At 45.9% G+C, this 18,362-nt stretch overlaps 1 protein-coding gene and 2 pseudogenes across 31 annotated transcripts in view; 1 reads left to right on the top strand and 2 right to left on the bottom strand.

The window, feature by feature from the left end:
• CELF4 (CUGBP Elav-like family member 4) overlaps positions 1 to 18,362 on the top strand; it is a 697,876-nt gene that overhangs the window by 422,253 nt on the left and 257,261 nt on the right. For 16 of the 31 annotated variants that reach the window (XM_066616553.1, XM_066616565.1, XM_066616550.1 and 13 more), the window contains exon 3: positions 1,876 to 1,924. In XM_066616553.1, coding sequence (XP_066472650.1) covers positions 1,876 to 1,924 — 49 coding nt within the window. Of the gene's footprint in view, positions 1 to 1,875; positions 1,928 to 18,362 lie in introns of all 31 variants that reach the window. The other 15 variants (XM_066616572.1, XM_066616559.1, XM_066616568.1 and 12 more) reach the window with 1 other exon arrangement.
• On the bottom strand, positions 3,204 to 3,323 carry LOC136642602 (5S ribosomal RNA; annotated as a pseudogene).
• LOC136642839 (5S ribosomal RNA) lies at positions 8,675 to 8,794 on the bottom strand (annotated as a pseudogene).

Genomic DNA, 18,362 nt, shown 5'->3' with positions numbered 1-18,362 from the left:
AGTCATTCCATGCTGGGGGAGCAAAATGGAGGCCAATGGGTCAGGATTGGGCAAAAAGGTCCAGATGCTTCTAAACTGAGGCAGGTCTGAATTGGCTGTAACTGAAAGGAGAAGGTTGGAAAGGATAACATTGGGGTCATCGTGGAAAGAACCTTGCAAAATTCAGCTCAGTGTGTTTGGCAATGAAAACTGCAAATTGAATAGGTGGGGACAAGCAACACAGGATAGACATCACCGCAATGTCCTGCTAGAGACCTTACCATGCGCATCTGCCTGACCGCTGTCAGAGACAATGTGTTGGGCTTGATGGACGTTTGTTCCGACCCATAAAGGCCAATCTTGTGCTCTAGGATTTTGAAGTGTGCAGTTAAGAAGTATGTGAGAGTGGAACCAAAAAGAAGGTGCCTAATTAATGTGCAAACCAATTAAGGGCCTGTGCAACGTAAATCATGCAGTTCGCAGAAAGAATTTTGAAATCTACATACGTTATGCCTATTTCATATTGCAAATGTCATCAAGGGGGAGAGAGTCAACTGCCTTGACTACTGGGAGGCCTGTGCTCTCTGCCCTCTTAATATCAGAAATGACCATGAGGTTTCAAGCTTATTCCTAAAACTAAAAGGACTAGAATCATGTGGACTAAAAAAAAAAAAAAATTGCATCTTTGATCTTAGAAGCTTGACTTGCCCAGGTATCCACTTACAAAACACATGTGACCCTCAGTTTTTTTTTTGTTTTTTTTTTTGTGCAAATTTGGGCCATGTTTATTATTTATGATGTAATACAACCAATCAACATATGCAGCCGGTCCTTTCTGGAAACTCCCCCCCTTTTGGGGAACTTGTCCTGGATCCAAACCCAGGATCACCCTGCAGTTTTCTCAATACACCATCACAAGCAGACCTTGTAAATTGCAGGGGGGGGATTCAAGGAAGTGTTCAGCCCACCTCAGCCAGTCTGACCTTGTGGTAGGCATCCTCACTCGGTTTGAGGGTTCACCAGCCTGCATCCCTGAGCCTGTTTGCCCCAATTCTTGCTTGCCTATGGGCAGATACCAGTCCCCTACTCCTCTTCCTCCAACTTGAATTACACCTGCCAGTCATGGCTTACCTGGATGTTCCTTTTTTCAGCAGGGGGAGAGTAACTGGCCCATCTCACCCCAGCAGTGTCTGTTCTGATAGCTGTCTGCTGGTATTCATTTGCATCTTTTTAGATTGTGAGCCCTTTTGGGACAGGGAGCCATTTAGTTATTTGATTTTTCTCTGTAAACCGCTTTGTGAACTTTTAGTTGAAAAGCAGTATATAAATACTGTTAATAATAATAATAATAATAATAATAATAATAATAATAATAATAATAACACCTCACCATTGAGCACAGTCTGGGGTAGGCAAAAAGAACTCCGCTCCTGGGTCAGTCTGGAGTGAAACAAAAAAATTCTTACGCAGCTACAAAAGATGGCCAGCTAGTCTCAAACTATGTAAAGTTTGGGGGTTGGGTTCTTCAATAGCCTGCACTGTGAGGGGGTGCACCGGGGACCCGCTTCTCAGTCGCTTCACAATCAGTGAAATGGAACCTCCCCACATGATGCATTCATGTATGGGCCTGGAATGGGCAAGGTTCACTCTGCCCACATTTGTGGGGCTGTGGGCCCGCCTGATGCAACAGATACAGGCCCTGGGTTTATGGGATGCAATCACAAGTGGAAGAAATACACACACAGGCCTGACCGTAACTCTTTCTGTAGCCCTTCCTAAGCAGAAGCTGTTCTGAACTGCCAGCCCAAAGATACAACCCCGAAGAGCGTTTGCTAACCACAGAGCGTTTGCTAACCGTGCTTCTCCTCTCTCTCTCTCTCTTTTTCTTCCTCACAGATGAACAGACCGATCCAGGTGAAACCAGCGGACAGCGAGAGCCGAGGAGGTAGTTGCTTTCTTTGTTTGTAGCCCCCAGCGCTGTGCGTAATTGTTGTCTCTGGCTGCTCTCCGGCGATGAGCAGATCAATTAGTAACACAATCACTGCCAAAGCAAAATTCCCTCTGCTGCAAAGATCCTCTTTATTAAATCTCCTTCACTTTGCCTTGCTTTTGCTCATATTCAATTATTATTTGATTTTAAAAGGCAGGTAGGTGCCAACAATTGCTCAGGAAACAAATAACGGCCTTGTTAAGAAATGAGTCCTCAGATGCGGAGTGAACAAAGTTTCACCGTCTTGACTGTGACATTATCTCTCCCTCCTTTGTTCACTGTGCATCTGATGCCTTGGCTATGATGCTCCATGACAGTGGTAGCGTTATGCAAGATGGTGCCAGTTTATTATTGAGCCTGATCACTCATGTCCAGACATGCCCCTCTATGTGCATGGTAAGCAAAATACCCTTCTTTCTCCAAGAACATGGTACAGAAGCTGGCCATCCCTGGCATAGTGAATTTGCTGCTGTAAATCAGTAGTCAGAGCTGAAAAGACATGCCACGTGGTCTCATAAATTGTCTTCTCACTGTAAAATTGGATTTATCTGCTTTGCCTTTGGAGTGGTGATCTGGTGCAATGTTGCTTGAGCATCCCGATGGAGCATAAAGAAATGCTCGTTTTAAATGGAGGATTTACTTGTTTTTCAACTAGCAGTGGGAGTCATGTTGGATCTTTGGTGAACTTCTTGTGTGATGTCTGCCAGTTGGATGTTTCTTGGTATTTTTTTGTTAGCCAGCTCTCTCTTCATTCCCAATTTAGGTGATGTGTTGTCTTCTCGCTGAAAACATTAATCCTGGCAAACAGGGAGACGACTATGGTTTGAACATGGTTGATGGCGGTGGTGTATAGCAGCCATTTTCAAACCATCCTCACCACGTGTGTTCACTGATTGTGGAATTATTGCATTCTTGCCACAGAATGTCAGGCTGCTGCAGACGTTCAGTTTTTAACCCAAAAAGTGAAGATGGATTCCAAGCTGAAAATGAGTCTGGATGTGCAAGAATTTGATTGTTTTCATTATTCCATTCATTTTTGTTTTTAAAAGGTTTTAAACCAAAAAAGGCTTCTTACCAGAAATTTCATTTTTTGCATCCAAGGCATCTGGTTGGTTGGCAACCTTCAGTCTCGAAAGACTATGGTATAAGCCTACAGCACCCGGTATTCTCAGGTGGTCTCCCATCCAAGTACTAACCAGGCCTGACCCTGCTTAGCTTCCGAGATCATGGTATAAGCCTACAGCACCCGGTATTCCCAAGCGGTCTCCCATCCAAGTACTAACCAGGCCTGACCCTGCTTAGCTTCCAAGATCAGACGAGATCAGGCATGTGCAGGGTAAATTAATGCCAAGGCATCTGGGAGAATGATCTTTCATGACCTAAGGGGATGACAGAAATATAGGCAAGAGGAGATAATGTCATGGGCTCATCCATCCACCACTCACCCTTGGAGTCTTTCCTTCAGCCCTTTGTATCCAGAGCTGGCATTTTCTTCATCTGCTAGGAAAAATGAATGGCTTGACATGCATAGCGAATGAGACTTAGGACACTTGAAATACACTAATCTTTCTAGCATGTTTTTATTTACTAGTAAGTCTTGCTAAGATCCGGAATCGCATTGCGTTCCTTTATCTGATAATGAAATAGTCCACAGTGATGAGGTCTATGCTGACATTACCTTTGAGTATATAGCAACACATGGTTAAGGAAGGAGAGCAAGAACATGCCAGCAAGACCCACCCCCTACCAGCAAGGCCAGCATTTGTCTGGCAGTGATAAACCCTGGGTAGAGAACCTCCATGTGACTGAGAATGCTGGACTCTCTGGGCACAATCCTAACTTGTGCTGGAAGCAGGCAGGCCAGCAGCACAGCCTGAGGCAAGGGGAAGACTTTCCCCTTACCCTGTGTTGCGCTGCACTGGTCCAATGGGTTTATTCAGATCTGTGCCACCTGAAGAGGTGGCGCAAATCCAAGCAATCCGGGGTTGCCCGGGAACGGGGTCAGGATTCGGCATAACCACCAGGTCCTGGCCCTGCCTCCCGTTCCCTCCTCGCCTGCTCCTGGGAACACCCGCTGCCTGCCCTACCCTACCCCGAAATGCCTCCTCCTTCCTGCCTCCTCCTCCTCCTCTTCCCCACACCCCTTCCAGACCCCTGCGGCGGCTGAGCTCGGCCAATGCAACTCACCCTTCCTCCAGAGCCCATGTTGGTGTGGGGAGGCCAGCGCACCAGCCTATCTTCCCTCAAAGTGATGCTTTTTGGCCAGCACTTTCAAGCCAGCACAAGGGACTTGCTTCGGCCCAAGTGAAGGGCAGGACTGCACCCTCAGTGTTTCCAATCTCAAAGTGGCTCTGACCCCAAATACAGCATCGTCTTTTCAGATAAATGCTGAACTCCTAGTTGGTAAAGTGGGGGGTTGGAGCTTGTCAGCATGGGGTGGCATTTGGGGGCACTGTGTTGCTTTTCTCCGCCCATGCCTGCCTAGTGCTGTGGTTTCCACACCAAACACATGTATCCGAGGGACCTGTGTGCCACCATCCCACCCCCCAAGGCTTGTGCCTGTCAGAGCTGGGGAGTGCAAAGCAGCACTTACAATGTCAAGGAAACAGAAGGAAGAAATTTAGGGGCACTTCCTTGCTAAGGTATTCTTGGGTTTGTGGCTTCTAATCTAGGATTCGGTTCAGGGGAAGTTTTTGCAATATGGAAGAGGAGAAATTCCTCCCCTTTTTTTTCTTTTGCAAATATCTCATGCTAGTCATCTCTAAATCGCCATTGCAAATAAGTTCATAAAATGACTGGCCCAGAGAAATTTTTACTCACCACTCTGGCAAGTAAGTAAAAATTTCCCTGGGTCAGTCATTTTATGAACTTCTTTGCCATGGTGATTTCATCCTGGTTGGCGCCCTTGCCTTGGGCTGAGGTGGAAAGAGATCACTGTCCCGTCCTGTCCCCTCACTCTGTCTCGCTAGCAGGGTTTACCACTGCTGCCAAACTCCTTAATGTTGCAAATGTTCTCCCCCCTCTTCTGATCATCACCGGAAACCTTGCAAAAGTGAGTTCATTTGACCTGATGATGAAGGGGAATAAAGAACAGCTGGGGCTGCGGGGAGGTGGAGGCAGAGAGGAGAAGCCAAGATTCTCCCTTCCAAACCTGCTCTGCACAACATGTAGTGAATGCCGGTGGGGAGAGGCAGCCTGCTGTCTGTCAGACGGGATGCACCCAAAATGATAATCAGACCAGCCAATTTGCTGAGTGCTCTTTGAGGGTGTGTTGCCTACAAACTGCCCAGCCTTGCCCAGATTGCTAATAAGCACCCAGGTCGTGTACAGAGTTCCAGAAAGAATCCCCCACACTTCACAGCCTCAGCTTTCGGGAAGGTGCTTTGGAAGGGTGCAAGTACGTGAATCATTTGTTCCTGTCATACTCCTGGGTACGCACCACCCCCTTCATGTTTTAGCTAATTACCTTCCCCTCATTTGTCCTGTTGCCTCCTTGTTTGCTCCACTTATCAGCGTTTAACATAATGCACGGTCCAAATGCCAGGATTGGCAGGAAAGCCACGTTGCCTCGATTCCCCCTAGAGAAACTGCTTCCAGCCTGGCAGTGCTGTTGGGAGACAGCAGGACTCAAGGGCAATGATGGGAATCAGAGCCACTGGAAGCCTATGGAAGGGCCGTGCTTCAGATAGGCGGGCAGGTGAGGGAAGACAATAAACCTCTGTTGCATGGCAGCCCAACCCTTACAGCAGACAAAGTGCATGGAATGCCAATGATCAGAAGTGATTGTGAGGAGCTCCAGAAGGATCTCTCCAGACTGGCAGAATGGGCAGCAAAATGGCAGATGCATTTCAGTGTAAGTAAGTGTAAAGTCATGCATATTAGGGCAAAAAATCAAAACTTCACAAATAGGCTAATGGGTTCTGGGCTGTCTGTGACAGATCAGGAGAGAGATCTTGGGGTGGTGGTGGACAGGTCGATGAAAGTGTCAACTCAATGTGCGGCGGCAGTGAAGAAGGCCAATTCTATGCTTTTGATCATTAGAAAAGGTATTGAGAACAAAACAGCTAATATTATAATGCCATTGTATAAATTGATGGTAAGGCCACACCTGGAGCATTGTGTCCAGTTCTGGTCGCCACATCTCAAAAAAGACATAGTGGAAATGGAAAAGGTGCAAAAGAGAGCGACTAAGATGATTACTGGGCTGGGGCACCTTCCTTGTGAGGAAAGGCTATGGTGTTTGGGCCTCTTCAGCCTAGAAAAGAGACGCCTGAGGGGGGACATGATTGAGACATGCAAATTTATGCAGGGGATGGACAGAGTGGATAGAGAGATGCTCTTTACACTCTCATATAACACCAGAACCAGGGGACATCCACTAAAATTGAGTGTCGGGAGGATTAGGACAGACAAAAGAAAATATTTCTTTACTCAGCATGTGGTTGGTCTGTGGAACTCCTTGCCACAGGATGTGGTGATGGCATCTGGCCTGGATGCCTTTAAAAGGGGATTGGACAAATTTCTGGAGGAAAAATCCATTACGGGGTACAAGCCATGATGTGCAACCTCCTGATTTTAGAAATGAGCTATGTCAGATGCAAGGGAGGGTACCTGGATGCAGGTCTCTTGTTATCTGGTGTGCTCCCTGGGGCATTTGGTGGGCCGCTGTGAGATACAGGAAGCTGGACTAGATGGGCCTATGGCCTGATCCAGTGGGGCTGTTCTTATGTTCTTAAACTACAATTCCCAGGAGGCCTTGCAGGTCTTCTTGCCGTCTGGTGTGCTCCCTGGGGCATTTGGTGGGCCGCTGTGAGATACAGGAAGCTGGACTAGATGGGCCTATGGCCTGATCCAGTGGGGCTGTTCTTATGTTCTTAACTACAATTCCCAGGAAGCCTTGCAGGTCTCTCGTGATCTGGTGTGCTCCCTGGGGCATTTGGTGGGCCGCTGTGAGATACAGGAAGCTGGACTAGATGGGCCTATGGCCTGATCCAGTGGGGCTGTTCTTATGTTCTTAACTACAATTCCCAGGAAGCCTTGCAGGTCTCTCGTGATCTGGTGTGCTCCCTGGGGCATTTGGTGGGCCGCTGTGAGATACAGGAAGCTGGACTAGATGGGCCTAAGGCCTGATCCAGTGGGGCTGTTCTTATGTTCTTAACTACAATTCCCAGGAGGCCTTGCAGGTCTCTTGTTATCTGGTGTGCTCCCTGGGGCATTTGCTGGGCCGCTGTGAGATACAGGAAGCTGGACTAGATGGGCCTATGGCCTAATCCAGTGGGGCTGTTCTTAATGATGAAGCCGAATATCGCAGAGACAGATTTCAGTAGGGTCGCCAAGGTGTGGTCAGCTGCAGCAGCAAGCAGCCAGATTAGCTGGGTTAAAAATAATCACTGATAAACACTCATCTAAATCATAGGCTAGTGAATTTTTGGAGCAAAAAAGATGAATAAAGCTGAAAACCGGGATTGAAACATAGCCCAAATAAATGCAAAAGGTTTATTAGAGTGCTTGTCTATGCATATCTACTCAGACATGAGTCCCACTTTATTCAAAGGGACTTAGGCCACAATCCTAACCAGGTCTACTCAGAAGTAAGTCCTATTTTGTTAAATGGGGCTTACTCTCAGGGAACTGTGGTTTGGATTGCAGCCTTAGGCTGCAGTCCCAAACTCATTTACCTGGAACTAAACCCCACTGAACACGGTGAAACTTACTTCTGATTAGCCATACATAGGATTGCATAGGATACCCCCTTATACAGGCATGGGATGGTAGCCTTAGCATATGCCACATACCATCTCTCAGGCAGCTCTCAGGAAAGATGGTGGCCTACATTAACTGATGCATCTAGGCAAATGTCTCAGTTTGCCTGCCGCTGAACTTGATGCTTCTTCTCAGCTAAGATCCTTGGATAGAGGGAGAACCTTTGTACACCGGCTTACCACTCTTTCTGCTGCAGAAGTACTGTAGCTCAGCTCCTGCTCAGCTACATCCTGGTAGTAATGATGAAAAGGTGGAACTCTCTGAGGTACCATCCTGACAGCTGAGAGTGATAGGCTGGGAGGACCAAGCACATCCATGTGTTGCCATTCCTGTGGCAGTAAACTGTAGATGTCAAACATCTCTTGAACACATCCAAATGCAGTGTTACAATAACATTCAACATCTTGAGATTTGGTGTCTTCAGGAATATCAGCATGGGTTTTGCAGTCCTCCACAGAACAGAGCAGGTCTTTGCCTTTGAATAAAACCAGGCTAATGCTGCGTGTCCATCTCAGCATTCAGACCTGCAGGGTTGAGTGTTCTCCAGCCAGGGTGTTTGAGGTCTGTTGGAAGAGCTGGACCGTGGCTAGATCCAACTAGATCCAAACAAATGAAGTACATTGTTGAATAAGCAAGGACGAGGAATGGGTCCTAGTATACTTTGTACCAGGTCAGGCCAATTCTAACACTTTGTACTGCCCTACCAGTCACAGAGGCTGATGTTGCACACCTCTACCCCTTCGTCACCGAAGCAGGTTTATTCTGTGGCTTGACTAGGTCCCAATCTTAGACTTCAGGGTTTTGGTCTTGGCTCTGAGGGCCCTGCCACATTATGGGAGCTTCAGGAAAACTGTTTACAAGAGTCTAGTAAACATGTTTCATTGCACAACATGGTATATCGAAATAGGTTGGCAACCTCCAGTCTCGAAAGACTATGGTATAAGCCTACAGCACCCGGTATTCCCAGGTGGTCTCCCATCCAAGTACTAACCAGGCCTGACCCTGCTTAGCTTCTGAGATCAGAGGAGATCGGGCATGTGCAGGGTAACAGTTTCAGTTGAAAGAGATAAAATTACCAGAGCTGCTGCACTCCCATGTAGTGTCTGTGGAATGGAAGGATGGTGTCATGAACCTGTTGTTTCATGTAGGTCTTTGCTTCTTCCATTGGAGTATTTGGGATTCCTCGGGTGTAAAAGATCCAGGTGAGAAGGGTTGGGTTTATTAGTAAAGAGGATAAAAACCTTTAGAGAAGAGAACTTTACTGCCTCCTTGGTGGATGAGATCTGAAGGACAGTTAGTGGTATTCTGAGTGAGTGAAATTAAACTTGTTCCGGTTAGTCAGAAAAAAGGTTAGAGTGTGTTAGGGTTTTTATCTTTTCTTTGTAGTTGCTGCCTTTAGCAAGTTCATAAAAGGGTATTGCCTTGGAGATTTTGCCTTGCCCTGCAGGTTTGGGAGCCTCCTCTTACTGTAGTGCAGGGGTGCTCACACTTTTTTGGCTTGAGAGCTACTTTGAAACCCAGCAAGGCCCGGAGATCTACCAGAGTTTTTTTACAATGTTCACGCCATCATAACATATAACATTTATGTGTACAATGTATGTTGGTGTACCTTGAGCCCCACCGAGTATAACAGGACTTACTCCTGAGTAGACATGCCTAGGATTAGGCTGTGAGGCTGCAATCCTAGCCACACTTACCTGGGAGTAAGCCCCATTGAGTACAATGGGCCTTAATCCCGGCGTTTCCTCCCAGAGGCACCTGAAGGGGGGGTCGGCACTCCGCGATCTACTCATTTTGCCTTGCGATCTACCGGTAGATCACGATCCACCTATTGAGCACCCCTGCTGTAGTGCTTTAGCCAACTACATATGAGGGTTTATATTAAAACCTTTTATTTGTTAATGAATCTTAATAAATTCTGTGTTCCTCACTCCTTTTTGTTTGGGCCTTATTGAGAGACCTAGGACCGTTACTCTCTTCTTCCAGAGCAGGGGTGTCCAAAGTTTTTGGCAGGAGGGCCACATCATCTCTCTGACACTGTGTCGGGGGCCGGGGGGAAAAAAATAATTAATTTACATTTCAAATTTGAATAAATTTACATAAGTTTACATAAATGAATATATTAAAGATGAACTTATATGAATGAATGAAGGTCTTGCAATAGCTCAAGGACTATAAAAGGCCTTGCACAAAGCAAGGCTGGCCTTTCCTTTGCTCCTACTGCTGCATCATAGATGTGAAACAGCAAGTAGCGGAGGGAGCCCTCATCCCGCAGCTCAGGTGAAAGGTCGAACAGTCATCCTCACACTGAGAGCAGTTCATTTGGGCCAGTATGGGCTCCAGCAAGTCTCTGGAGGACCAGAGGCTCATTGGAGACTGGGGGCTCCCCATGGGCCTGATTGGGAGACCCCGAGGGCCGCAAGTGGCCCCCGGGCCGGGGTTTGGGCACCCCTGTTCCAGAGTATAAGAGAGGAACGAAAGAGTTCCTGAAGGAACTAAAGAGAGACCCACTGAAGAGTTATAAGGAAGGAGGATTCAGCCCAGGGAATCCCTCTAGTGGTAGCAGGTTAGCATACTGGGGGGTAGTCTTCCCCCCCAGACCCTGACAGATGGACAGGGGTGAGTGGGTGGAGGGACCAGAAATCCTTTGTCCCAAATGCCCACTTGCCTGGCCAAGGACCTCCAGTTTCAAGTTCACAATGGTCATATCACACTGACTCTGGAGAACAGTGGTAGGGAGGGTGGGTTTCTCGCCAGGTCATAGCATCCTGGATAGAACAAGCTGCTGATTTTATAGCTATTTCACTGTGAAGCCTTTCTGGACTATGACCCCTGCAAGACTGACTAATGAAAGAACATCTTGTTTGTTGTCTGTAGCAAAAGAGGAATTGAACCATGAAATCTCTTCTGCTTACAAGCCTCACTACAGTGACCCACAAAGCAAAATAAAAAGAGGAACTTTTTATTTAAGCCAACAACCAAATTGACCTAAAAAGTTTGCACACAGGTAGAAACAGCAGGGGTTAATGGAATTCCTCCTGGAGTAGTGAAACTGCATGGAACCCCTCCTATGCAGGTTCTATTGGTATTGAATCCAAGTTGAGCACTGTCACAGTCTCTAAAAAAAAAGTTGCCTGTATTTCACCTGTGCACAAGTAACAAAAGCTGCTGGGGCATCAGGCTGTCTACTTCATGATCTTGCAGGGTCAGCCTTTAGTGTAAATGCACCTGCATGATGTTAAATAAATAAATTAAAGTGCTGACCTACCTTACAGGGTGGTGGTTCAAATTACAAGGCAGTAATAAATACTTTGAGCATTTGAAAGTCTTGTATAATCGTTCAGCATTCTTACAATGAAATGGTAGGAGAGGCGTGATCATTGAATGATGAGGAAGCGTATCTCAGTGTTAAGAATGTCTCTTTTTTTGCCAGGCCTTAAAATATATATAAACTGGAGTTCTTTGATATGAGCGCACAGGGAAGCATGTGAAACAAAGTCCAAAGGTGATCTGGAGTTCAAGTGTTGCCTGTGCTTTGCACTGAGGGACTGGGGAGGGCGGGGGTCACTTTACAGAGAGTTTGCCTTGCACTGCGTCCCTGTCTCCTCCGCACGCGAGTCTTCCCAATGAAACCAGTTCTTCTCTGGAAGTGTGGAAAAGCTGAGCAGATGCATTACCAAGCAGCAATTGCTTCTGCTGTCAGATTATATGCCTGAGAATACTTTGCTTGGGACCACTACTCGGCATGGGGTCTTCCCTGTGCCTCTCTATAATGGATTTAGTGAAAAGATTGCTTTTGCTACCATCCTAATTTATAGGGATCAACCACAAGCCTCAAATATGGTGCTAATAAGCAGGGAGAGTCTCACAGTGTGCAAGGCACTGTACTAAAAATACTAAGCATTCAGAGAAGCATAGTCCCTTGGAATGGGGCAAGGAGAGTCAGAGATGGCAACCCAAATGACGATGGGGTTCATGCACCTTCCATCTAAAGAAACGTTGATGTGTTTGGGGCTTGCAGTTTAGAAAAAGAGATTATTGAGGAAAGGAGGGATGGCAGACGTTTTGCAAAATTGTGGATGTGATGGAGAAAGTGGATTGAGAGACATTTTTCTAGTTCTCTAGTTTCTAGTTCTAGTTTCTAGTTCTCTAAACCCTAGAACAGAGCATCACATAGGGAGCCACACATGACCCACAGTTGCACTAGTAAACTCAACTGATTCCAAAGGTGGGGCTGTGAATGAGATCTGCTGCCAGAACTACCGAAAGGGAGTACTTGGAGGGTATTTCCATTGAGGCTGACTTCTGATGAGGCCCAGCCATGGAGATGGGGGACTTGGCACAGGTTGACCACACAGCTACATGACTTGGGTTTGTCCAAAGTCACCAAGCTGATGGAAAGAGAGCCAGGTGATGGAGTTCAGCGTTCTTGGGTGTGGCTGGCCTGGCTCGGGTGTATATCCCAGAAACCCCAAATCTGAATGGTCAACAATACAGTGAGGAAAGCCACTTACTCAACCAGATGCCGCTGACGGTTCCAGACATCACTGCAAGCTGACTACACACCTAGAAGGCGGGGGGGGGGGAGAGATCCCCCTGCCATTTCTTTAATTACAGCTCAGCAAAATCCCCTCCCTGAACTGGGGGCCCATTAACACTTCTGATATCTTTTTAATATAAAGGTTGCTTGTCAATGGATTATTACATGCATTAATAATATATTTATAGACACGCTACACAATTAATTTGCAGAAGCATTCACTGAACTCAGCCGTTCAAGTGCATTAGAATAATGGCTCCGAGTGCAGCGCCTTTATGGCCAGGCTGCCGACTCTCTTTCTAACGGGCTTGTTATTACCCAAGGCTGCAATAACCCCTCCTCGCATTGTGGTTTATAGCACATCAATAGCAAATGTGTTCCCTTTATTGGAAGTGATGTGCATTTTACTATAATATAGCGGAATTTGTGCAATCCATATGGATGTGTTAAGCATCCAATGAATTGGCTCGCCGAACAGTCGCAATTGCAAATGCTTTATTGAATTCCCCCCCCTTTTTTTCCCCTTCTGAGGGTAGGAATCCAGCTGCAGTTGCCACAGATTTCCTTTCAAAATAGGCGGGGTGGACTTTTCAAAGACATTTTCTTTTGCCACAATAGAGTGTGCAGGAGAAAAGCTCCTGATATTCATTACTGCGAAATAACGTTTCACATTTCGAACGGCGATGGAGAGAACTCCCCCAGTCAGTCTTGGAAACGGGCTTGGGAAAACCAAAGCATTTGCAAAAACTCAGGCAAGAGCTTGAAATTCAGACCCTGCCACAACCCAGAGGTGTCATCGGGTGCATGATATGATTGGATCCCTTCCGAACTCTCTAGCTCTCTGCCCGCCTGCCACCCTCCTTCCCACTTTCTGACCTCTCTTGCTGCTTTGGCAGAGAAAGGGAAAGCCAGGTCTAGCATGCCGATGGAGTGCCAGCTTTTTTGGCTGCTACCTGGAATCAGGCACTGATGCCATTTCTTGCAAGGGCCTGAGCAGTTCCGCTGACTCTGGTCTGGTTCTAAGCATACTCCAAGGAGCTGCTGCTCCCTAATAAAGCCGTACATGGCTTGCGACTACCTACTTGATAGATCACCACCACCACCACCACCCTCAACCTGCCTGCCTGAAGTTATTGTTGGAGGTTTCGGAGGCAGGAGAGAACTTTTTTGGCAGTGGCTCCCCATTCGTTTGAGAGAGGGGTCTCTCTTTCACTCCTGTTTGTGAACTTCCCAGAAGCATTTGGTGGGCCACTGCGTGAAACAGGGTGCTGGGCTAAACAGGTTCCCTTGGGCCTGATGTAGCAGGGCTCTTATTTTTTTATGGTATACTACCTTCAGGAATTTTGAATTGGTATGGAAGGCAGTTGTAGTCTCTTTCACACACATACCCCCCCCCCCCAAAAAAAAAGTTGAATTAAAGACACCTCTGACATTATCACACTGTACACACACTGGACAAGAAATTATCTTCTCTGCACCTTGAAGGTTCCTCCCATTGTTCCAGGTTCAAGTCCTGCAGTCCCTTTAGCTCTAATTTCTCCTTCAAAACCATCTGAGTTTGGTCCACCTGTGATTTTCTGCCTGTGAGGGAATCCCACAAGTGCCTTCTTCCCCACAGGAGCAAATCACAATGTTGTTGCCCACATTTGTAGGAAATGCTTATGTGACACTAACAGTTTGTCTGGTCACCAGATTTTCACTATGCCTTTCTTACATGCTTTCAAACCTGTCTTTAAGGGCTAGAAACTTGCTTTAAAAAAAACATGGACATTGAGAGCCTACTGAATTCTGCACCTGATACCAGATTCTTCTTTCATTTTTTTTTTTTTTTTGGTGCAATGCAATAGCTGAGTCATGGGCGATGCATATCTTTTCACTGAATGCATCCATTCAGTCTTATAGTCCTGCCTCATCACTGAACACATCCATTTGTTTCACCGGAGAAATAAAGTAATTCATTCTAAGGCAACATGTGCATGCAAGTGAAATAGCATCCAGAAAGGGTGCCCTTTGAATATGCAATAACTTGAACATGTTGATCAATGCTGTCTGCCGAATCAGGGCAGTTCAGCAGAGATTTGGGGGAAGCTCTCCACCTCCATGCCATCAACTTAGTGGCCTGGTCCTATTTTATGACCACCAGTTTATGCCATGCAACCACACTGCCAGAACTCAAGCTGCATGCATGGGACAAAAGTAGTAATGGAAGTGGGCCCCCCCCAATGCTTTGATCATAAGAATACCATATACATATTTCCTTTCTTTTAATTGCTTGATGCCATTGTTCCCCCGTCTGCTGCAGTTACATGCTTTCCCCTTCTGTTTACTACTTCTTTCCTGCCAGCGATGTGTGGTGCAGGGGTGAGGCAGAACAACCCCACCCGAGTTCTTTGAAAAGTGCCACCACCCCTGCGATCACTCAAACACAACCCATGGACTCTAAGTAGCTGGAGCACATGGGTTGTAAGTGTTTGCATGATCAGAGGGGTGGCTGAACTTTTCAAAGAACTTCGGTGGGGCGGCTCTACCTCACCTTCCACCCCCCACACCACAAATCACTGTTTCCTCCATTAGTTACATATATAATTCCAAACAGTCAGGGATTCTACAGTTGACCTATTCCTGTCACAGCGCTCTGCAGACAATCAGAATTAACTGTATGGTGATGTCACTGGAGGCAAGTTGATTATGAAGTCAGCACTTCCTGCATCAGTCACATGAGTCCTGGATCTGAACCGATCAGGGAGGGCACAGTGAAGGAGAAAATATCTCTAGGCAATGTAGCTGATTTGGTTATGTGACAGCATCGCTGCAGAAAAATGAAGGCAACTGAGAAGTGAAAGAGAAGGTGATGTCAATGAACAAGAGACCTTTGCTGCAAGGCTAATTTGATTTTCTCTTTAAACTGGTTTGTGAATTTTTGTTGTTGTAAAGCAGTGTATCAATACTCTTGATAAACATGGTGGATGGATTATTGTCAAAAAATACGAAAAGGGGTGTAAAACAGTGACTAGCTTAGTTTCAGCCCTATTACATCAGCCCTATTTCAGAACATATCCAGAATGTCATTTCTAGCTAAGATTTTAGGGCTTCCGTAGCTGGGTTGACTGACTGCCTCAGGCACTTTGTGGCAAAAAGATCGTATTAGAACGTCAGACAGGTGTTAGTCCTAATCCTGACCTCCACATGTTACCCAGTGTAATGGGAATCTGTCATAGCCATCCTGTCAGTTAGACTATCTCTTAAATGCAGCTGTAGCAATAAGCAGTAAAGCTTGCACGACTGTCTGGTCACAAAGGGATCAACATCAGCTCAGCCCAACTCAAATCCCACGAACAAACACCAAGCTGGAGATATTTAAAGCTCCTTTCAAACCTCTGACTTTTTATTTTCTCTGTCTCTCTTTACACAAAGCAGTCACCACCTTCTCAAAGCCCCCAAATGCCAGCCATTCACAAAAAAGCAAATAACCATTCCCCAGTTGCCCCGTCTCCCTTTGGAAGAAATCTCAAAGCCACAACATTGTCCTTGGAAAGTGATGCTCGGCTTCTGGAAAGTCAATCTCCCTTCCTGTAGGAAAGGAGTTGCTTTCAATGGAGCAGCAGTTGCGCCACCCTGGGATGGTGGCAGCTGGAGCCTTCCCATGCTGGGCTGACAAAGGGTAGCATTTCTTCTTGTGGTGCATAATTAACTTATGAGATCTGCTGACACAAGATGTGACAAGAACCATGGACAACTTTAAAAGGAAGTTAGAGAAGTTAATGAAGGCTTCTCAAAAAGCAGCCAGCCTTGAAAGCTAAATGAAACCTCCATGTACAGAGGCAGCATCTCTCTGAGTGTCACATTCGGGTGAGAAAGGCGAATGCATTCCTGTCATGTCATGTTCGAGTCATGTCCTTAAGGTTTCAAACATGTGTTTCCAGCCAGGGTGCATGGAAATGGCAGTTTTCTATGCCTTTGTATTCAATGAACTGGACTAGCAGGCACAGGAAATAGAAACCCATCAGAAAGTAGTGCTCCTGAGAAAGCTTAGGATGCCTATAAGATCTTTTCAGATTGCAATACCCCCCCCCCAAAAAATGTCACTTTACTGCCCTTTTCACAAAGGTATATTTGTTAGGGGGGGAAAAACTGGCAGGGAGGGATGTGGGCAAGCGGCTTGATGCAGGGTTTTTCTGAGTTTTCTCTGAAAAAAACTGAAAAAAAAAGCCAGTGCTTTTTCCGAGAATTCTCCGTGAGTGTTTGGCAAAAAATTAGAATTAATTAAGAGACAGGTAGAAAGTGCTGTCCTATCATTATCTGGGACCCTCCCCGCCCCGGAAATGACGAATGCATTCTGTCCTAATGAAAGAGCACCCCAATTAGAATCCTTCTAGACCGAATCACAGAGTGAAATCCAACAAAGATTGCTGTCACCCACCACACGACTTGATCAGCCACCCACAGGCATGCTTTCCTTGGTCTCCAGCTAGGACTGGCTTGTCTGATCAAAATGATGTTTGCTTCCCTTGAGATCCTTGGATGTTCCTTCTGAGCAGGAGCCTGCAGAATTCAGTGGGAAGTGTTGCTTGAACTGAAAATTCGGTTGCAACTCTAAATACGGCTAAGAACATGCGAGCCCAGCATCAGCCTTCCTTCTGCAATCCCTGAGCTTCTCTAGCTAGAAGTCAAATCCCCAAGCATTAGCTTAGCATAACAGTGTGTGTAGGTGTACAGGCTGCGTGTGGTTTAATATACTGCAGGTGGCCTATGGGTGAAGCTTCCTGTCAGAGCTCTTTGATGTAGAGCTGATATACCTTGGCTACAAACCTCGGGGAATCAATGGAATTAGGGGGGAAAAAAACCCTATTCTTTCAAGGACAGCCACGAGTGACAACTGGAGCCCGCCTACCAATTGGCATCGGAGGTACTTGTGCCTGTATTTCAGAGAGTGGCTACTTGAAAGCAAGGTCAGGCTGGCGTTATTGCTTTTCATGAATATCAGAAAATGCATCTCTCCCACTCTCTTTCTTTCTTTTGATCACATTTTTCTTTTTGAAAAAGATGTATGGCTGCCGTTTGGAATTTCAATACCGCCGTCTCTGAATGAGAGTTAGTTTTATATTCCTCTCTTCAAAGGAGAACCTTGATGGCCTTAATACATGAAGAGATGTTTATATACACATAGGTAGTCGCTTCTATTCATAAAACACCTGGCACAGGTTTTTCCAAAGCAATTTTCAAGGGGAATTGAGCTACTTCATTTCTGCTTTGTTAAATTCTCTTCTAAGGTTAGGCTCTTGCTCTCATGTCACGATGGCCGCCTTCCTTCTGCATCTTGGCACCTTGTGAACCACGGCAATCTGGTACAAGGTACTAGGTGTCTTGTGGACAGTGAGGGAGATATAGATAGAGACTCCTCCCAGAGGAACAGTGATGTCAAGTGATGTTCAATAAGGGGGACTCTTGCATCTTGACTCTTGCAGACACTTTCTAGGAAGCAAATGGGACTTTCCCAACATGCAGCCTGTAGAGAGACTGCCAAAGCTGTTGAAGTTGCTAAAAAATATAAGGAAAGAGCCCCACTTGATCAGATCAAAGTAGGTCCTTCAAGTTCACATTAGCCAGTCAAACACCTTTGGGAAGCTCACAAGCCAGACAATGAAGGCAAACTACCCTCTCCTGCTGTTGCAGCTCAGTACAAGTATTATTATTATTATTATTATTATTATTATTATTATTATTATTATTATTATTATTATTATAATTGTTAGTAGTAGTAGTAGTAGTAGTAGTAGTAGTAGTAGTAGTAGTACAATAATTATTTTTACTCCGCCTTTCTCCCCGAAGGGACTCAAGGCGGCTTACAACAGATTAAAAAACATAATTTAAAACAAATAAAAACATATTAACACATATCATAAAAACAGCAATCAGATAAAGAATAGTTAAAAAGAGCATAGAGCAGCAGCAAATCATAAAAGAATCAGGCCTGTAAAAAATATTAAAAGATGTTTAAAAAGATGTTAAAAAAGCCGAGAACTCAGAAGGCTTGTTTAAACAGAAGGGTCTTCAGGCCTCGCCGAAAGGTCTCAAGAGAGGGAGCCATTC

Source organism: Tiliqua scincoides, chromosome 2 (genome assembly GCF_035046505.1).
Source record: "Tiliqua scincoides isolate rTilSci1 chromosome 2, rTilSci1.hap2, whole genome shotgun sequence".
NCBI classification, from domain to species: domain Eukaryota; kingdom Metazoa; phylum Chordata; class Lepidosauria; order Squamata; family Scincidae; genus Tiliqua; species Tiliqua scincoides.
The sequence above is the reverse complement of the archived record's forward strand: the minus strand, read 5'-3'. Positions and strand labels throughout refer to the sequence as shown.